Genomic DNA, 13,306 nt, shown 5'->3' on the forward strand with positions numbered 1-13,306 from the left:
CTTTCTTCATAATGTATTTAGGTTACCACACTGACTGTTTTTAAGAAGTGGAAGTAGCCTCTGTGAAATCCCCCATTAGTGTCTTTTCACTTTCAATATCCCCTTTTCAGCATTTGGATGTTTGACACTTCTGGTTCCAGAAGTATTAATAACTGAAAGAGATGATTGATAAGCATTACTACTCCTACTCCTCTATCCTTGTTGACAAGCTGCAGTAGTAGCAACTTGTCAAATTCAAGATTTCCTGAATGTCAACGCTCCCCTTGAAAATGAAATGATCATTTACAAAAGTTGAAAGAAGGGATGTTGTTCTGACATCTATAGAATCCAACTCCTTGTTACTGTAAATTAGTATCTTACTGCTGGCCACATGCAAGATTGAGGTTTAAAGCTCTTCTGTATAATTTCTGGTTTGAAAGTAAAAATATAACCCTATTTTCTTATCACAGTCAATGGTCTGTCCTCGTGAACTCACAAAGACTATTATTTAAACTCGCCAAAGTAATATTGCAGGTATTTCCTCCCATCAGTCACAGACAATCCATCATTTGAACTGCACCAATGAAAATGTCACTGCAGAATGTGAATAATGGAAGTCAGACATAAATCTTCTGTTTGTTCTTGTTAGCTGCCTGGACATGTTGTGAATCACCGGGAATTAAATGGAAGCCAGGTCAAGTCACTTTTATTTATTCTGCCCAAAAATACAATCTGTAGAGCACCTTCTGTCCTGACACCCTTGATCAAGTCGAATCAACTCAAATATCATGAATCATGAGTCCACGCAAAATATTCTCTACATCTGGCCACTTGTCTTCTGACTGTCATTGGCCCAGGGCTGAAATGTTTATTGTTTTCATGTCTTGGTTCTTTTCTTCCCATAATGCATTGTTTTTTCCACTTTGCAGACCCTCCTTTTGTCAGTGTGCAGGTGTTAGAAATCTACATACACCATTAGCAATTTATACAATTGGCTAGTTTCCCATCATGTGTTAATGTGAAAGATTTGACCTTGTACTGGTGATGATCGAATTCAGCCAAGTAAGTCAAGCTGTTGTTTGACATTTCAAGCTGACTATGGCTGCAGAATGCAGTTCTTCCGGTCTATTTGCTTGTACGTACCCTTGTTATCATTAAACTTTTTCCTGATGATTTAAGAGATAGTTTTTCACTTGAATGCAACCTGATAATCTTTCAAGCTGTTTTGAACACATGGTGCTGCAGCACCTGAAATACTGTAACAGTGTTTGGCATATAAAACACAAAACCACACATCTAAAAAATCAAACATTTAATAATAAAGAAGTAAAGGTAAACACATGACACAGTTGTGGTTGGACGTATGCTGAGGATACTTGTACTTTTCAAAGTCCTGCAATGGAATGGTGTGTGGTGGAAAAGGAATATGTGACATTCTTGGTCTACGTTAGAAACCACTGTCATGTTCAGAAATGAGTGATTGGTTCCCCCTTGCCTACGTTCCTCAGCTACATCCTTGACTGAGCCAGTTCTTTAGTCTTAAAACACTTTGTTTCCTTTGTTATCTTCCACTCAGGCACACTCTCCTCTCTCTGTTTGTCTCCTTGCAGACATTCATGGAGGATGTGAAGTCTCGTGGGCCGTTCATCTACTCAGTCTTGGAGTCAGCCCAGGCCTTTCTGGCTCAGCACCCCTTCCAGGAACCAGAGGAGACCCTGACCGATGGAAAAGGTCTGCTCCCTTCTTACTTTAAGCCAACTGCTGTGCCAGCCAAAATATCATAGTAACATCCTCTCTCATGTAAGCCCCATAGCAGCACCCATGCAGGGGAAACCTTCCATTAGTGGTTATTAGCTGTGATCAGTGGGCTGATGTCACACTGAGTCTGTGACTAGCTCAACCTCACTGTACCATCTCATCCGATCAGTAATACAGCAAACTCGGCTGTTTTTCCTCCTTGGAATATTTGTATTCCATCACTGGACACTCACCTGGAGAAAGCTGTACACTTCGAGCCCTCCTTCTTGCTCTCCCCTTTACCTCATAACATAACATCTGCTCTATTTTTCATGCCTGTTTATCCTTTTTATCCCTCTATGACACCACCTCACCTCCCTTCTGCAGAGGTGTCTCCACGTCGGAGGATCTTAAATGTGAGCCGCTCAGTGTGGAAGCAGGCAAACGTGGCCAGTGACCTGTGGGAAAAGCTGACAGCACGCTGTGTGGATCGCCACAGGTCAGCAACTTTTTATTTAACATTGGGCAGAACTCGTGCAGTTAAAGTGTGACACTTTTTGAGACACCTATAATTATCTGGATCTCACTTTATACTTATAGTCCACTATAAGTCAGGGGAAAATATTGCTCATTTATCTCTATTACGGTGTCATGAAAGCTATAGAAGTAAGTTAAAAGGAAACTGAAGCGTTGGTTCAACAATTGTTAAATATTAAAATAGTTTTTGATTTGTTCACTGTCACACAAGAGCTTCTAGCTGAGGTCATTTGTCACATCTTAGATGCCTATGTTTGTGTTCCACCAAGAGGTGTTTTTTCTTTCCTTTGTCTGATTAAAAAGTACAATAAGTCTCCAGGGTCTCAGATAAAAAAAAACAGGAATAAATGTATCTATGTAGCAGAACTTTGGATTTTCTTCTTTTTGTTACCACTTACCTACGCTCAAACAACTGAACTTTAGAGAAAGTTGTTAACGTGGCTCCACCATGCTTACTGTAATATGCTATACATGCACTCATTTTTTTGTCTTTTCTAAAAAGATTTAAAACAATCCATAATTTTTTTTACGTGTGTGCCAGGAATGAAAAGTAGGGAGAGGTTGCTTTTCATGATCGGTAGTGGAAAAGGCAAGCAAATAAATAATTGAAGGATAATCCAAAAAGAGGTTTTACCTTACAACTTTTCCTCATTTTACTAAAAGGCTATGAGGACTTTAATTTCTCATTGTAAATGTATGTGTGCTGATCCATAACAAGGTTATTCAGCAATACATTAAAAGCAATACAATTACCAAAACCTAATTACAAAATGTGGCATATCCATTTTAGAAAACACATTTATCAGGTTCTGTATGGCTAAAAGTTCAGAGCTTACTTTTCAGATGATTAGAACAGGTTTCTAGAGAAAAGGCATTTAGATGGAGAAATGAATGATGGTATGAAATCCTTTTAATACTGCCCTGCAGAAATGACAGGCTGTAAATTTGAATAGATGATGTGGTTGACCACATGCTCTTTGGTTTTATAGATTTGTTGAGGACTTTTCTTGCATTGCTTGGTTATAGTTTCAAACTTTGCTGCTGCATTTAGTTGACATTTATGAACTATATTTCAACGTCAGACACATGGAGCGGACATTAGAGCGTCTACTTCAGATCCAGGCGGCGATGGAGGAGCTGGCTGTGGCCTTGGAGCAGGCGGAGGGAGTGAGAGACGCCTGGGAGCCTGTGGGAGACCTCTTCATTGACTCTCTGCAGGACCACATAGACGCCACCAAGGTACCCAGAGAGCACACATGCACACTCCTTTTTTTTTTTTAAATCTCTTACACATTCTCACACAGGCTTGTAAATGCAGACACATTATAATGATGCGTCCCAGATATAAATTGCTTTCACCTGCAGAGCAACTTAATTGTCCCCTTTGAGATAATCGCCTCTGGCTCATCCAGAATAGCACTGATTGCAACAGGTCGTAAACAAACATCAAAACATAAACATCTTGCTTTTTTTTCATCTCAAAAACACGACAGAGAATTTTTGCTCATGATTAAGCTCGACGTGTATCAGCCTTTAAAATTGTGTGTTTTTGCTGCTTGTGTAAACATCCCTGTCAGAGGAGCTGTGATCTGACAGACGATGACAAGGACACCGCGCTTCAAACTGATGCGCTGGTTACACGGCCAGGGCTACAATCCTCAGCTGAATAGATGTTGTTAACAAATGACAGGTCATTGGTTTAGTCATTATGTGAGTGCCGAGTGCTGCTGCTGCCTGTAATTGTGCGGCACAATTCATTAGAAGTGAGGGCACTTCACAACAATCATGTCACTGTTTGGACTCCTGTCACAGCCAGCACATGTTCAGCTTGGGTCTCTAGGGCAGGCCTGTCACTTGGCCTCATGTTTACTCCCTCACTCATTTACATTTACGTTCAGACACAAGAATGCATGCATGCAAATATGACGCACCATAAAACCATGTTATGCATGCACATGCCTAAAGGTGCAATGAGTGCTGAATATAGACTTAACCAATGAACTGATTAGCCTTTCTGTAGACTCTTAGAAAATAGTTATATAGCAGCCGTGGCTCAGTTTGCAGAGTCTGTCGTCTCTGAACCGGTAAGTTGTCGGTTCCAGCTCCTGCAGCAACAGGTCCGAATTGTCCTTGCTTGGGCAAGACACTTAATCCCGAGTTGCTCCTGCTGCTTCGTCAGTCATGATCGTGTATGAATGTGATGTGTTGCTTCTGATGGTCACTTTACGAAGCAACTTCTACCATCATTGTGTGAATGGGTGTGAATTGGTAGGCGTTACATGCAGTGTAAGTGTTTTGAGTTGTCAAGAGACAAGAAAATCTCTGTACAAGCTCAAGTACATTTACCTTTTAAAGAATAAAAATAAGAAAAACAACAAATCCTGCAATTTCAGATATACACCTTTACTGTACAAAACACAAACCTACCACGGGGCTGTGGTAATCTATAGATTATTTCAGCTCTACATTCATAAAGTATTGACCTGCACATTGGCACATTGCACACTTGCTCATAGTCTTGTATGATTGCAAAGCAGTATTTCATATTTCTGCCTGCATTTATTGCCTCTCTGTTTAACAGTTGTCTTGCTGGCATCTTTTCACAGATGGCATATTTGCAGTTATCAGAGATTAATTTCAGGAGATTAAAATAAGACATTTTTCATAAATTTCACATCAACACAGTCTGCTAAAGGATTTGTGAATTGTAGAAAATATGAGAATCGGCTTCCACATGGTCACAAATTTGCTCAAGCTACAGGACATCTATCCGTTATTGCAGACAGAAGACCTTAATTTGATGTCAACCACATTTGAACATTATTTAATTCAAGTTTTCACATTAAATTAGCATCCCTATGGAGGAATGCAGAGTAGCAAAGTAGCTCTAAAAACACTCTGCAAGAATAATACGCAGTCACAGCTAACTAATTCTGAAATGTTGCATCGCACCTTTGACTTCCATTTTTCTTGTCTTTACTGTAAACTGTCAAATAAAGACTGTCAAACAGTGCTCGGAGAATAAATGTCACACAGTCGTGTTTTCTTGTCAGGCGTGTCTTCTTATCTATTTTGAGTGTCTTTGTTTCCGATTCTTTAGATGTAAGTGACTTTCAAGTTTTAAGTTAGGTTCCACACAGTGAGGTTGGTAAAAAGTTTTAAACATCCACAGCGCAAGTTTTCAAAGACTTCAAGGTATATCAAAATAGATTTCATACATTTTAAAGAGCAAAATGAAAAGTAATCAGTTGATACAGTATGTACACAGAAACACAGACTTGTTTTTTTACATGGGATGTAAAAGTATCTATTTACACACTGTCATGACATATTGTTTTGTGGAACTGTATTTTCATTCGACCGCTTTGTTTCTCCTGCAGCTTTTTAAGGAGGAGCTGACCCAGGTGAAGGAGGGCATGAAGCACGTCAATGATCTGGCCCACCAGCTGGCTATCGCTGATGTCCATTTGTCGATGGAGAACGCCCGCGCCCTAGAGCATCTCAACAGCAGATGGAAAGTGCTTCAGGTAAGTTCACTGCTGGGTCTGACATTGTCTGCAGCATCACAACCAGCACTTACAATCAGTTGAGATGCAAGAAAGTAAATCCAAGTTCTGACCTTTTGCAAGTTGGTTTCACACTTGACTTTTGACAACCTTGTTTTTTTTAGATTGAAAAGGACAGTGGTAGGTTTTTGGGCAAATGTCCAGAAAGAACAAAAGAAGCAACATTTTGAACTTTATAGGATCTTTAAGATTCACACTGGGAAATGTGGATCTATGGCTTATTTACATAGTTGCATAGTCCCTATCAGTGAGGACGTTCTAACTGTACAGTAGTTTGATGACAATACATTTTGTACATTTAAGCTTTTTAAGAGGAGGCTTTACAATTTTAAATAAACCTTGGGGCTTCATAAGGACTGTAGAGGATCCCATTAAACAAAGATCAAGAAACATTCAAAAGCACGTCAATTATATGGAACATACACGTGTCATATTTCCCAAGAGTTTCGCAGCTGCTGTTTTTTTTTTATTTATCTGTTAATTATTTAACAGTATTTTTCTTACTGCACAAACAATCACAGTTGGTCTGTTGTTCAACTTTGTATTAAGAGCATTTTTTGTCCTTGGTAAAAACAAGACTACATTAAAAAATAAATCTATGAGCAGCACATCTTTCAGATTAATCAAACTAACAGACTTCTGTTGAGTCAGTTTGATGAGAAGTGGTTTACTGTGAAGTGGCTGGAGTGGTTTGGGCTTTCTTTAACGAGTTTGACACAAAAATAAAAAAACACTCAACTGATTGGATTAATATGGGCCCTCTTGTTGGACCACCTGTTATTTTTAAGCAGCAATTTGTTTCTGTTATGAGTTGAGCTCAGTATCTTTTTAATGAGCAGTTAAAGAGGAAGGAAAACATGCCCATCGTGTTTATCATTTACTGAGTGTAATGAACTACATGTTGTACAGATTTGTATGTCTTTATGCATCATGTATTGAAACAAAAAATGGGAAAATCTGAAATAATGAATGAATGATTTGAAAGGAACGCTGGATTCAAACATATGCACTTACACAGATGGGGTAATCGCTCAATGAATCTTAAGCACTTCCTCTCCAGGCCTTTAAAGAATAACAAGAAAAAAGCACTTTGGAGTCATTGAACTGTATTTATCCTCCTCTGAATGTATGGATGCATTATCCAAAGAAGCATTACTGTAACTCTACAGCACAAAAACTCTCCACCTTAGGCTGCATCCTCTGCAGTGCTCTTCCAAGCACAACAAGACTCATTCAGCTTTTTCTGCACCCCACATCAGAACACCCTGTTCCCATTAGATAGCCTGTCATTCTGGCTTTGTCACAATGTTTTAAAAGCCTCTCTACCCCCACCTCCCGTCACTGACCCTGTCCTCCTCTGATGAGGATTTTAACATCTCTTCAGCTTTCTGGGAAATTAATTTCCAATATCCACTTTTCACAGTCCCGACTGACATGACATGTTTTGTTGACTCTGTTCACGAGGGAAGCAGACTGAACAAAAAAAAACCCAAAGCAGATCCTTATTCAAACTGTGGCTTTGGATTCAGGTCATTTTTGTATCTGGTCCAAGTGAAGCATTTAAAGGTAATAGCTTTAACTTAAACCTTTGTCCCCCAGAAAGCAGGGAGCTAACACAGTGACACGAAGTAACAATCTGAGAAGATTCTCTTAACATCCAGACTTAGTAGCTTTTAATTGAAGGATTAGTTAGTTTCTTTTTGATGTGAGTCAAGGTCTGAGCTTTGATTGGTCAACCACTCAGTCACAGAATAAAAATCCCAGCAAATATTGGATAGACTCCTATGACTTTTTAAACAGACATTCATGGTCCCAAGCTGCTGTCTCTTATACATTGATTTTTCAACTCCATGACAATCAGCTTGTTTCCAAGTTAAGCCAACGGTGCTACTATTGAATAAACTGCTTCAATAGGCTTTCAAAGAAAATGACATCCTTCTGTGAAATATACATTGAATCATATCTCACTGTTCCATATAAATGATCATAAAAACCACTGATTGTGATTCCACCTGTCATGCCTACATTTTGGCTGTCAAGGATGTCACTTGATTTGTGGTGCATTCAAGGACATCAACATTGTTTGTTTTTGTGAACACTCTTTGGAAACAGCCTGCAGCAGTTACAGAATGGCATTCTGGTGGGTTTCTCCTGTTTTCCAGCCCTGGTAGAATGTGATATACTGTAGCCTATAGGATTAGTTTGGGTTTAGGATAGAGCTTGTATCTTGTGAAGTGGCATTTCTAATAGTTTCTGGTATTATTTTCTTCCTTTTTAAATGTATTTTCCCAGACAGTTCTAATGACTTTGAAAAAACAGTTTTACAAAAGAGACCTTGCCAAGGTGACAGCAGCACATCTACCTGTATTGCTCCATTATTGGGACACTTGTAGTCAAATACAGTTGAAGTGCTCTTTATTCAAAAGCCACTGAGGTACTTCACATTGTATAAATGCTGCAATAGTTACTGGAAGAAAAGCTTTTTCTGTGGGGGATGAGATGAACTGCATACAAATAAGAACACCTGTCAGTCTAATTATCCGTCTCCATCAGGAGCCCACTTCTTTCTGTTTGAATTACAGCTTTTCCTTCACGGAGGTCACAAAGCATTGAAAGTTTAAACGATTTCAAGAAACATTCAGTAGTGCATGAAATCAGAGGAACACATTTTTTGGGACCTGAAATATCAAACAGACATCTTCCTCAGATTGTCGCCACAGTTTGTGTGTTTTGGGAAAGCATTGCTGAGGGAAGAGAATCACAGAAAGAAAAGAGATTGGGACCCTTCCTGCTCCTCATTGACACAAGCTTGCGTTAAAGTTACAAAGAGCCAGAATGAAAAAGTTCTTTTGCAGGACAATTTCTGCTAAATCTTTCATGCACTCTGCTAGAGTAGGCAGAGTGTCCTCTAGTCTTTGATTTAGGAAGAAAGTAAGGGCCTTTAATCCCCCCTGGTGATAAAGCTTGTTAAAAAGGCTTTTAGTATCCAGAGTCCCAGCAGGTTTTCATCTCTGCTATCTTGGATCATTCTCTGACTTTCTCTATGATATTACTACAGCCCAAATGACATAGACAGGTGTTGCATATAGTTTAGATTGAAAAGAATACGTTGATGAGTATCTTTGAGATCTTTGTATCTTTGCTATCTCTGCTCAACTAATTTCTATGCAATTAAACGTACTTACCTGATACTTTTCTATTGACAAAAAAACAAATTGAGAAACCTTTTTTTTTTGTTTCCCTCACTGTGTCCAATTTCTCTCGTGATTAAAATGCTAAATCCCAGCAACATCCTGTGCCTGTTCATTTTGACTTCTGAGATGCCAGCAAAAAAATATATTTCCAAATTTAATTTGCGAATATTTGTCGATCTAAAATAATCATTTGTATTCCTTATGGAAGCCCAAATTGCCTGTTCTACAATTAGATTGCATAACAGCACACAATTGGCAGTAACAGATCCACAGCACGTTGACAATAAGCCAATTTCAATCACAGTCCAGATTATGATGTTTTATTTTCTACAGAGAAATGCAATTTCAATATATCTGACTTTACCCATTAGGACTCATCGCCTGCGCTTCACTTTGAAGTTTAAAAGCTCTTCACAATTTCATCTGTCTCTTCTTGTCTTGATCTGTCTTTCTACCTCAGCGCTGGTGGATTTACCTCCCATTGTTTGAGGAAGTGTTTCAAACATCCAGCTGACACTGATTCATGTGTCATATCCAATACATTTCAAATAAACCAGGATTAGGCTGCCTAAATCCCATTTGTGGGAAACACAACGGATGTGAGAGGTTTTTACAAAAGGCTATGGCAAACTTCATTTCACAAATATTCACGCAACACATTTCATCCTCTTTTTCCTCCAGCTCTTCTCCACACTGACATTGCAACTAGGAACCATTGTCCTCATTTCAACAAAGTATATCATTTAATTTGTATATTCATTTTATACCTGCCGCTCTTCAAAGGCTTTCAAAGTCCTTCAAGAGGGGCAGCAGAGGAAAAAAGGCATAATTTATTTTCTGTAGTTAACTAATGGAAGAGAAGCAGGTGGTTTGGGTGCATGCGTTTCTATTTTAGGGGATTTTCCGGTGGAGAGGGATGAACAGCATGATTCTCTTTGATTTAACTCTGCTTGTGTGTGTGTGTGTGTGTGCGTGTGTCCTCAGGGTTCCATAGAGGAGCGGCTGAAGCAGCTCCAGGATGCACATAGAGATTTTGGCCCTGGATCGCAGCACTTCCTCTCCAGTAAGAGTTTTCTTCTGCTATCTGATGTTCTTACCTCTTGTCACAGCAGTCTGCACCTTGCTGTGTGAAAATACGGTCTTAGAGTGTATAGGTGTGGATAGGAAAAGAGTCGACGTGTTTAACAGTTTTGTTTTCAAGGCCAATAAACACAGAATCTGTGTGTGTTTGTGTGCATATTTGGGTTAGAGGTGGAGCTTGCAGGCTTTGTTTGTCTTTCTTCATCAGTTCCAGCACACTGTAGCGATAAACATCCCCAGTGATGCTCATCACAACAGTAATCGCTCTCATTCGAGCAGAGAAACATAGTTGTGAATTCTGTCTCTTCTTTCACCTGACGCGCTTCAAAGGCTGCAGAGAGCTAGCAGGGGGCCTGAAAATGGGATTTACTTTACCTCGTTTAAACTGATGAAGAAATGGAAAACTGTGATGCATGGCTCTGTGTGTGTGGTTGTGTATCTGCTTGTGTGTGTTCAGTTTCCTAACAGCCACATCCAGTACTGCTGCTGTCACGCTGGCTCAGAGACGCCACATTGGGGCTTAAAGAGCACCACTCCACTGCCAGCTCAGCTTGTTGCAGCCTTCACAAACTTCACTTTGAGCCTGTGCCTGTTTCATATCCCAACACACCTGTTTGCACATCATACACATAGTGTGACACAGTCACTGCTGTAACATGAAGAACTTTACCATGTACAATTTTGAAGAGCTCAATTGATGTTACTGCACATCATCTGTGAAAGATCGTATTTTTAACTCTCACAGCTATGAGCACAGTTACTGGAAAAACAAATCTGCAAAACCTTATGAAAGAGAATACATGGTTAAAGATTAAACCAGATTATAACTGTGGCCCTTTAGATTTAACTACCCATGCCAAGATTTGGTATTTAAAATGTGCTCCATCTTACAAAGCTGCAAGATTTCAAAGTTTTTAAGTATTGATGCATCAAAAACAATCTTAAAATGAAATCTTAGTGAGTTATTGGATATTGTTCTTCATAATGTTTAGTTTAACCATTTGCTTGTTTGCTCATGTGTCTTCATTTACACATGCGGAGCCACAACGTCTAAGCATACATTGTGTCTTGTGAATAATATGCGTCATAATGTAATAATGGACAATAACGTGTGTGTGTGTGTGTGTGTGTGTGTGTGTGTGTGTGTCTAAGGCTTCTGAATGAGTATGTTATTATTTATGTCTTGCCTCTTGCTGTTCAGTCTGCCCTGTTTGATCCTCTGCTGAGTCCCCTGTGGTTCAGTTTGAAGGCCGGTTAAACTCCACAGTCACCCCGTCTCAGGACTCCTCTGCCTCCTGTATTCTATTAACCGTGCCAAACAAACCAACACTCTGAGGAAACCCCACACAATAGAACTGTCTCTTTGGCTTTTCTGCTCCTGTTGTACAGAGGAGCATCTCTGTTATGGAGGTCTGAACGGACACGATATCTGGACACGCTGTCAGGGACATTGTGCTCAATAGCTCTTCACGGCTGACATGCCTATTCTGTAATTGATTTGGTTTTTGTGTGTGTTTGTACAGGTTCAGTGCAGATCCCGTGGGAGCGTGCCATCTCCCCGAACAAAGTGCCCTACTACATCAAGTAAGTGCAACTTCACAGTCAGTGTGTGCATTGTGGGAGCGTGAGTACTTTTTTTCCATGGTGGTTAGGGAGCTGAATTAAAGAGAAGGTGTTTTGCTGTTTCTGTGACAAATGGGCATAAATATTGTATGTCTGTGGATAACATCAGTAACAATGTTTCCAGAGAGTTTAAGTTGACCTAAATCGACTCGGTCACAGCTGCTCCACACTAAACTCTTTTAAATTTAGCTTTTTGTGTTTGTTCAGTGTGAATGATGCAATCCATCATATCAAAAAATACATTGAAACAGTAAGGAGTAACTGCCTGGTCGGACTGAGTTGCCTCTTTTTAATTCAGTTTAATATCTGTTTTGTGCGTGGACACAGATTTGTCCTTTCCATTTTCATTATTTAATCTTTCGATATGGGAATTGCAACTTTAAGTTTAACCTTACATAACACTTCACATTTGCTATGGCTATCACATGCATTTTTGCATTTGCTTCTTAAAAAGTTGTTCTATAGTTGTGGCATTTGCAGCCTCTTGTAACATTAGCCATGCCCATTCCATTTTATTCATGCCTTATATTCAGTTTGTTAGTATTTTTTAACTGCGGCTCAAAAGAAGAACTTCCCAATATAAACTCCATAATAAATCTGCCTGCAAGTATGAAAAGGCAGTTTGACAACACGCTGAGTCATGTTTGGAGATCAGTGTCAGCTGGGTCATGTTGATTTATAATGGTACATCTTGATATGCACTACAGAGTTTTTGGATGGATAGAACATTTATCTGAGCCAGAGGTTTTGTTTTTAGTTCAGTTTGTCAGTCAGCAGGATTTCATTCAATGAGTGTGTTGAGCCGATGAGCTATAGGCCAAAGAGTAACTCATGCAAATTTGGAAGTAAAATGTATTCACTAACAAGAGGTTGTTGAGTTTTATAAATACAACCAAAATGGTTGCATTTCAAATTTGCACATTATGTAAAGCAGGTCTGTTGGTGTTGGTTGAGGTTTGTGCTCTTCTTATTCACTTTATATTAATGACAGGACTGAGCTGTAGTCAATGTATTGGCAAATGCTACCATATGCTCTGACAATCTCTATTACCTTGGAAGTTTTGGTTACATTACTTTTAACTAACATCTCATGATACAAGCTTACTGTGCAGCAGAGTACAACAACTTAAATTCATGCTCACTATGAGCACAGTTTACCTCACTTGTTCAAGCACGTGTGCAGAGATAACTAATAAATGATTCAGGGAGGAACTCTATTGAGCTACTTTGAGCTCTATTCGCTTGGGCACTCATCTGTTTATCTATTTACCTCATCTATACTATTTCACTTTTTAGAGTACTGCTGCTTTCATCACTGAACTGCGAAGGTGTGTTTGTTTATCCCCAGAGGATGGTATTTTGTGATGAGGTTTTTGTGCAAGTGTTTAATACAGATTGTTCTTTATAGATTTTTGGTAATCTCTTTTGTCATTTGCAAAAGAGGCCGCCAGGAGGGGAGGGAGTTTTGTATAAGTCTGCTAATTTATCCCATATGTGCAATGAATGGTTATCAATGTTGTACTGGTGACACACAGGCCCAAGGGTCCTTGCAGATATTTAGTTGCAGAGTTCTTCATTTATTTTTGTCTC

At 39.3% G+C, this 13,306-nt stretch overlaps 1 protein-coding gene across 2 annotated transcripts in view; it reads left to right on the top strand.

Annotated features, from left to right (window-relative positions):
- drp2 (dystrophin related protein 2) overlaps positions 1-13,306 on the top strand; it is a 95,021-nt gene that overhangs the window by 54,384 nt on the left and 27,331 nt on the right. For both annotated transcript variants that reach the window (XM_079351559.1, XM_079351560.1), the window contains exons 4-9: positions 1,590-1,710; positions 2,104-2,215; positions 3,336-3,492; positions 5,634-5,780; positions 9,998-10,076; positions 11,617-11,677. In XM_079351559.1, coding sequence (XP_079207685.1) covers positions 1,590-1,710; positions 2,104-2,215; positions 3,336-3,492; positions 5,634-5,780; positions 9,998-10,076; positions 11,617-11,677 — 677 coding nt within the window. The remainder of the gene's footprint in view (positions 1-1,589; positions 1,711-2,103; positions 2,216-3,335; positions 3,493-5,633; positions 5,781-9,997; positions 10,077-11,616; positions 11,678-13,306) is intronic.

The sequence above is a fragment of the Symphodus melops genome, assembly GCF_947650265.1.
Source record: "Symphodus melops genome assembly, chromosome: 9".
Classification (NCBI taxonomy): Eukaryota; Metazoa; Chordata; class Actinopteri; order Labriformes; family Labridae; genus Symphodus; species Symphodus melops.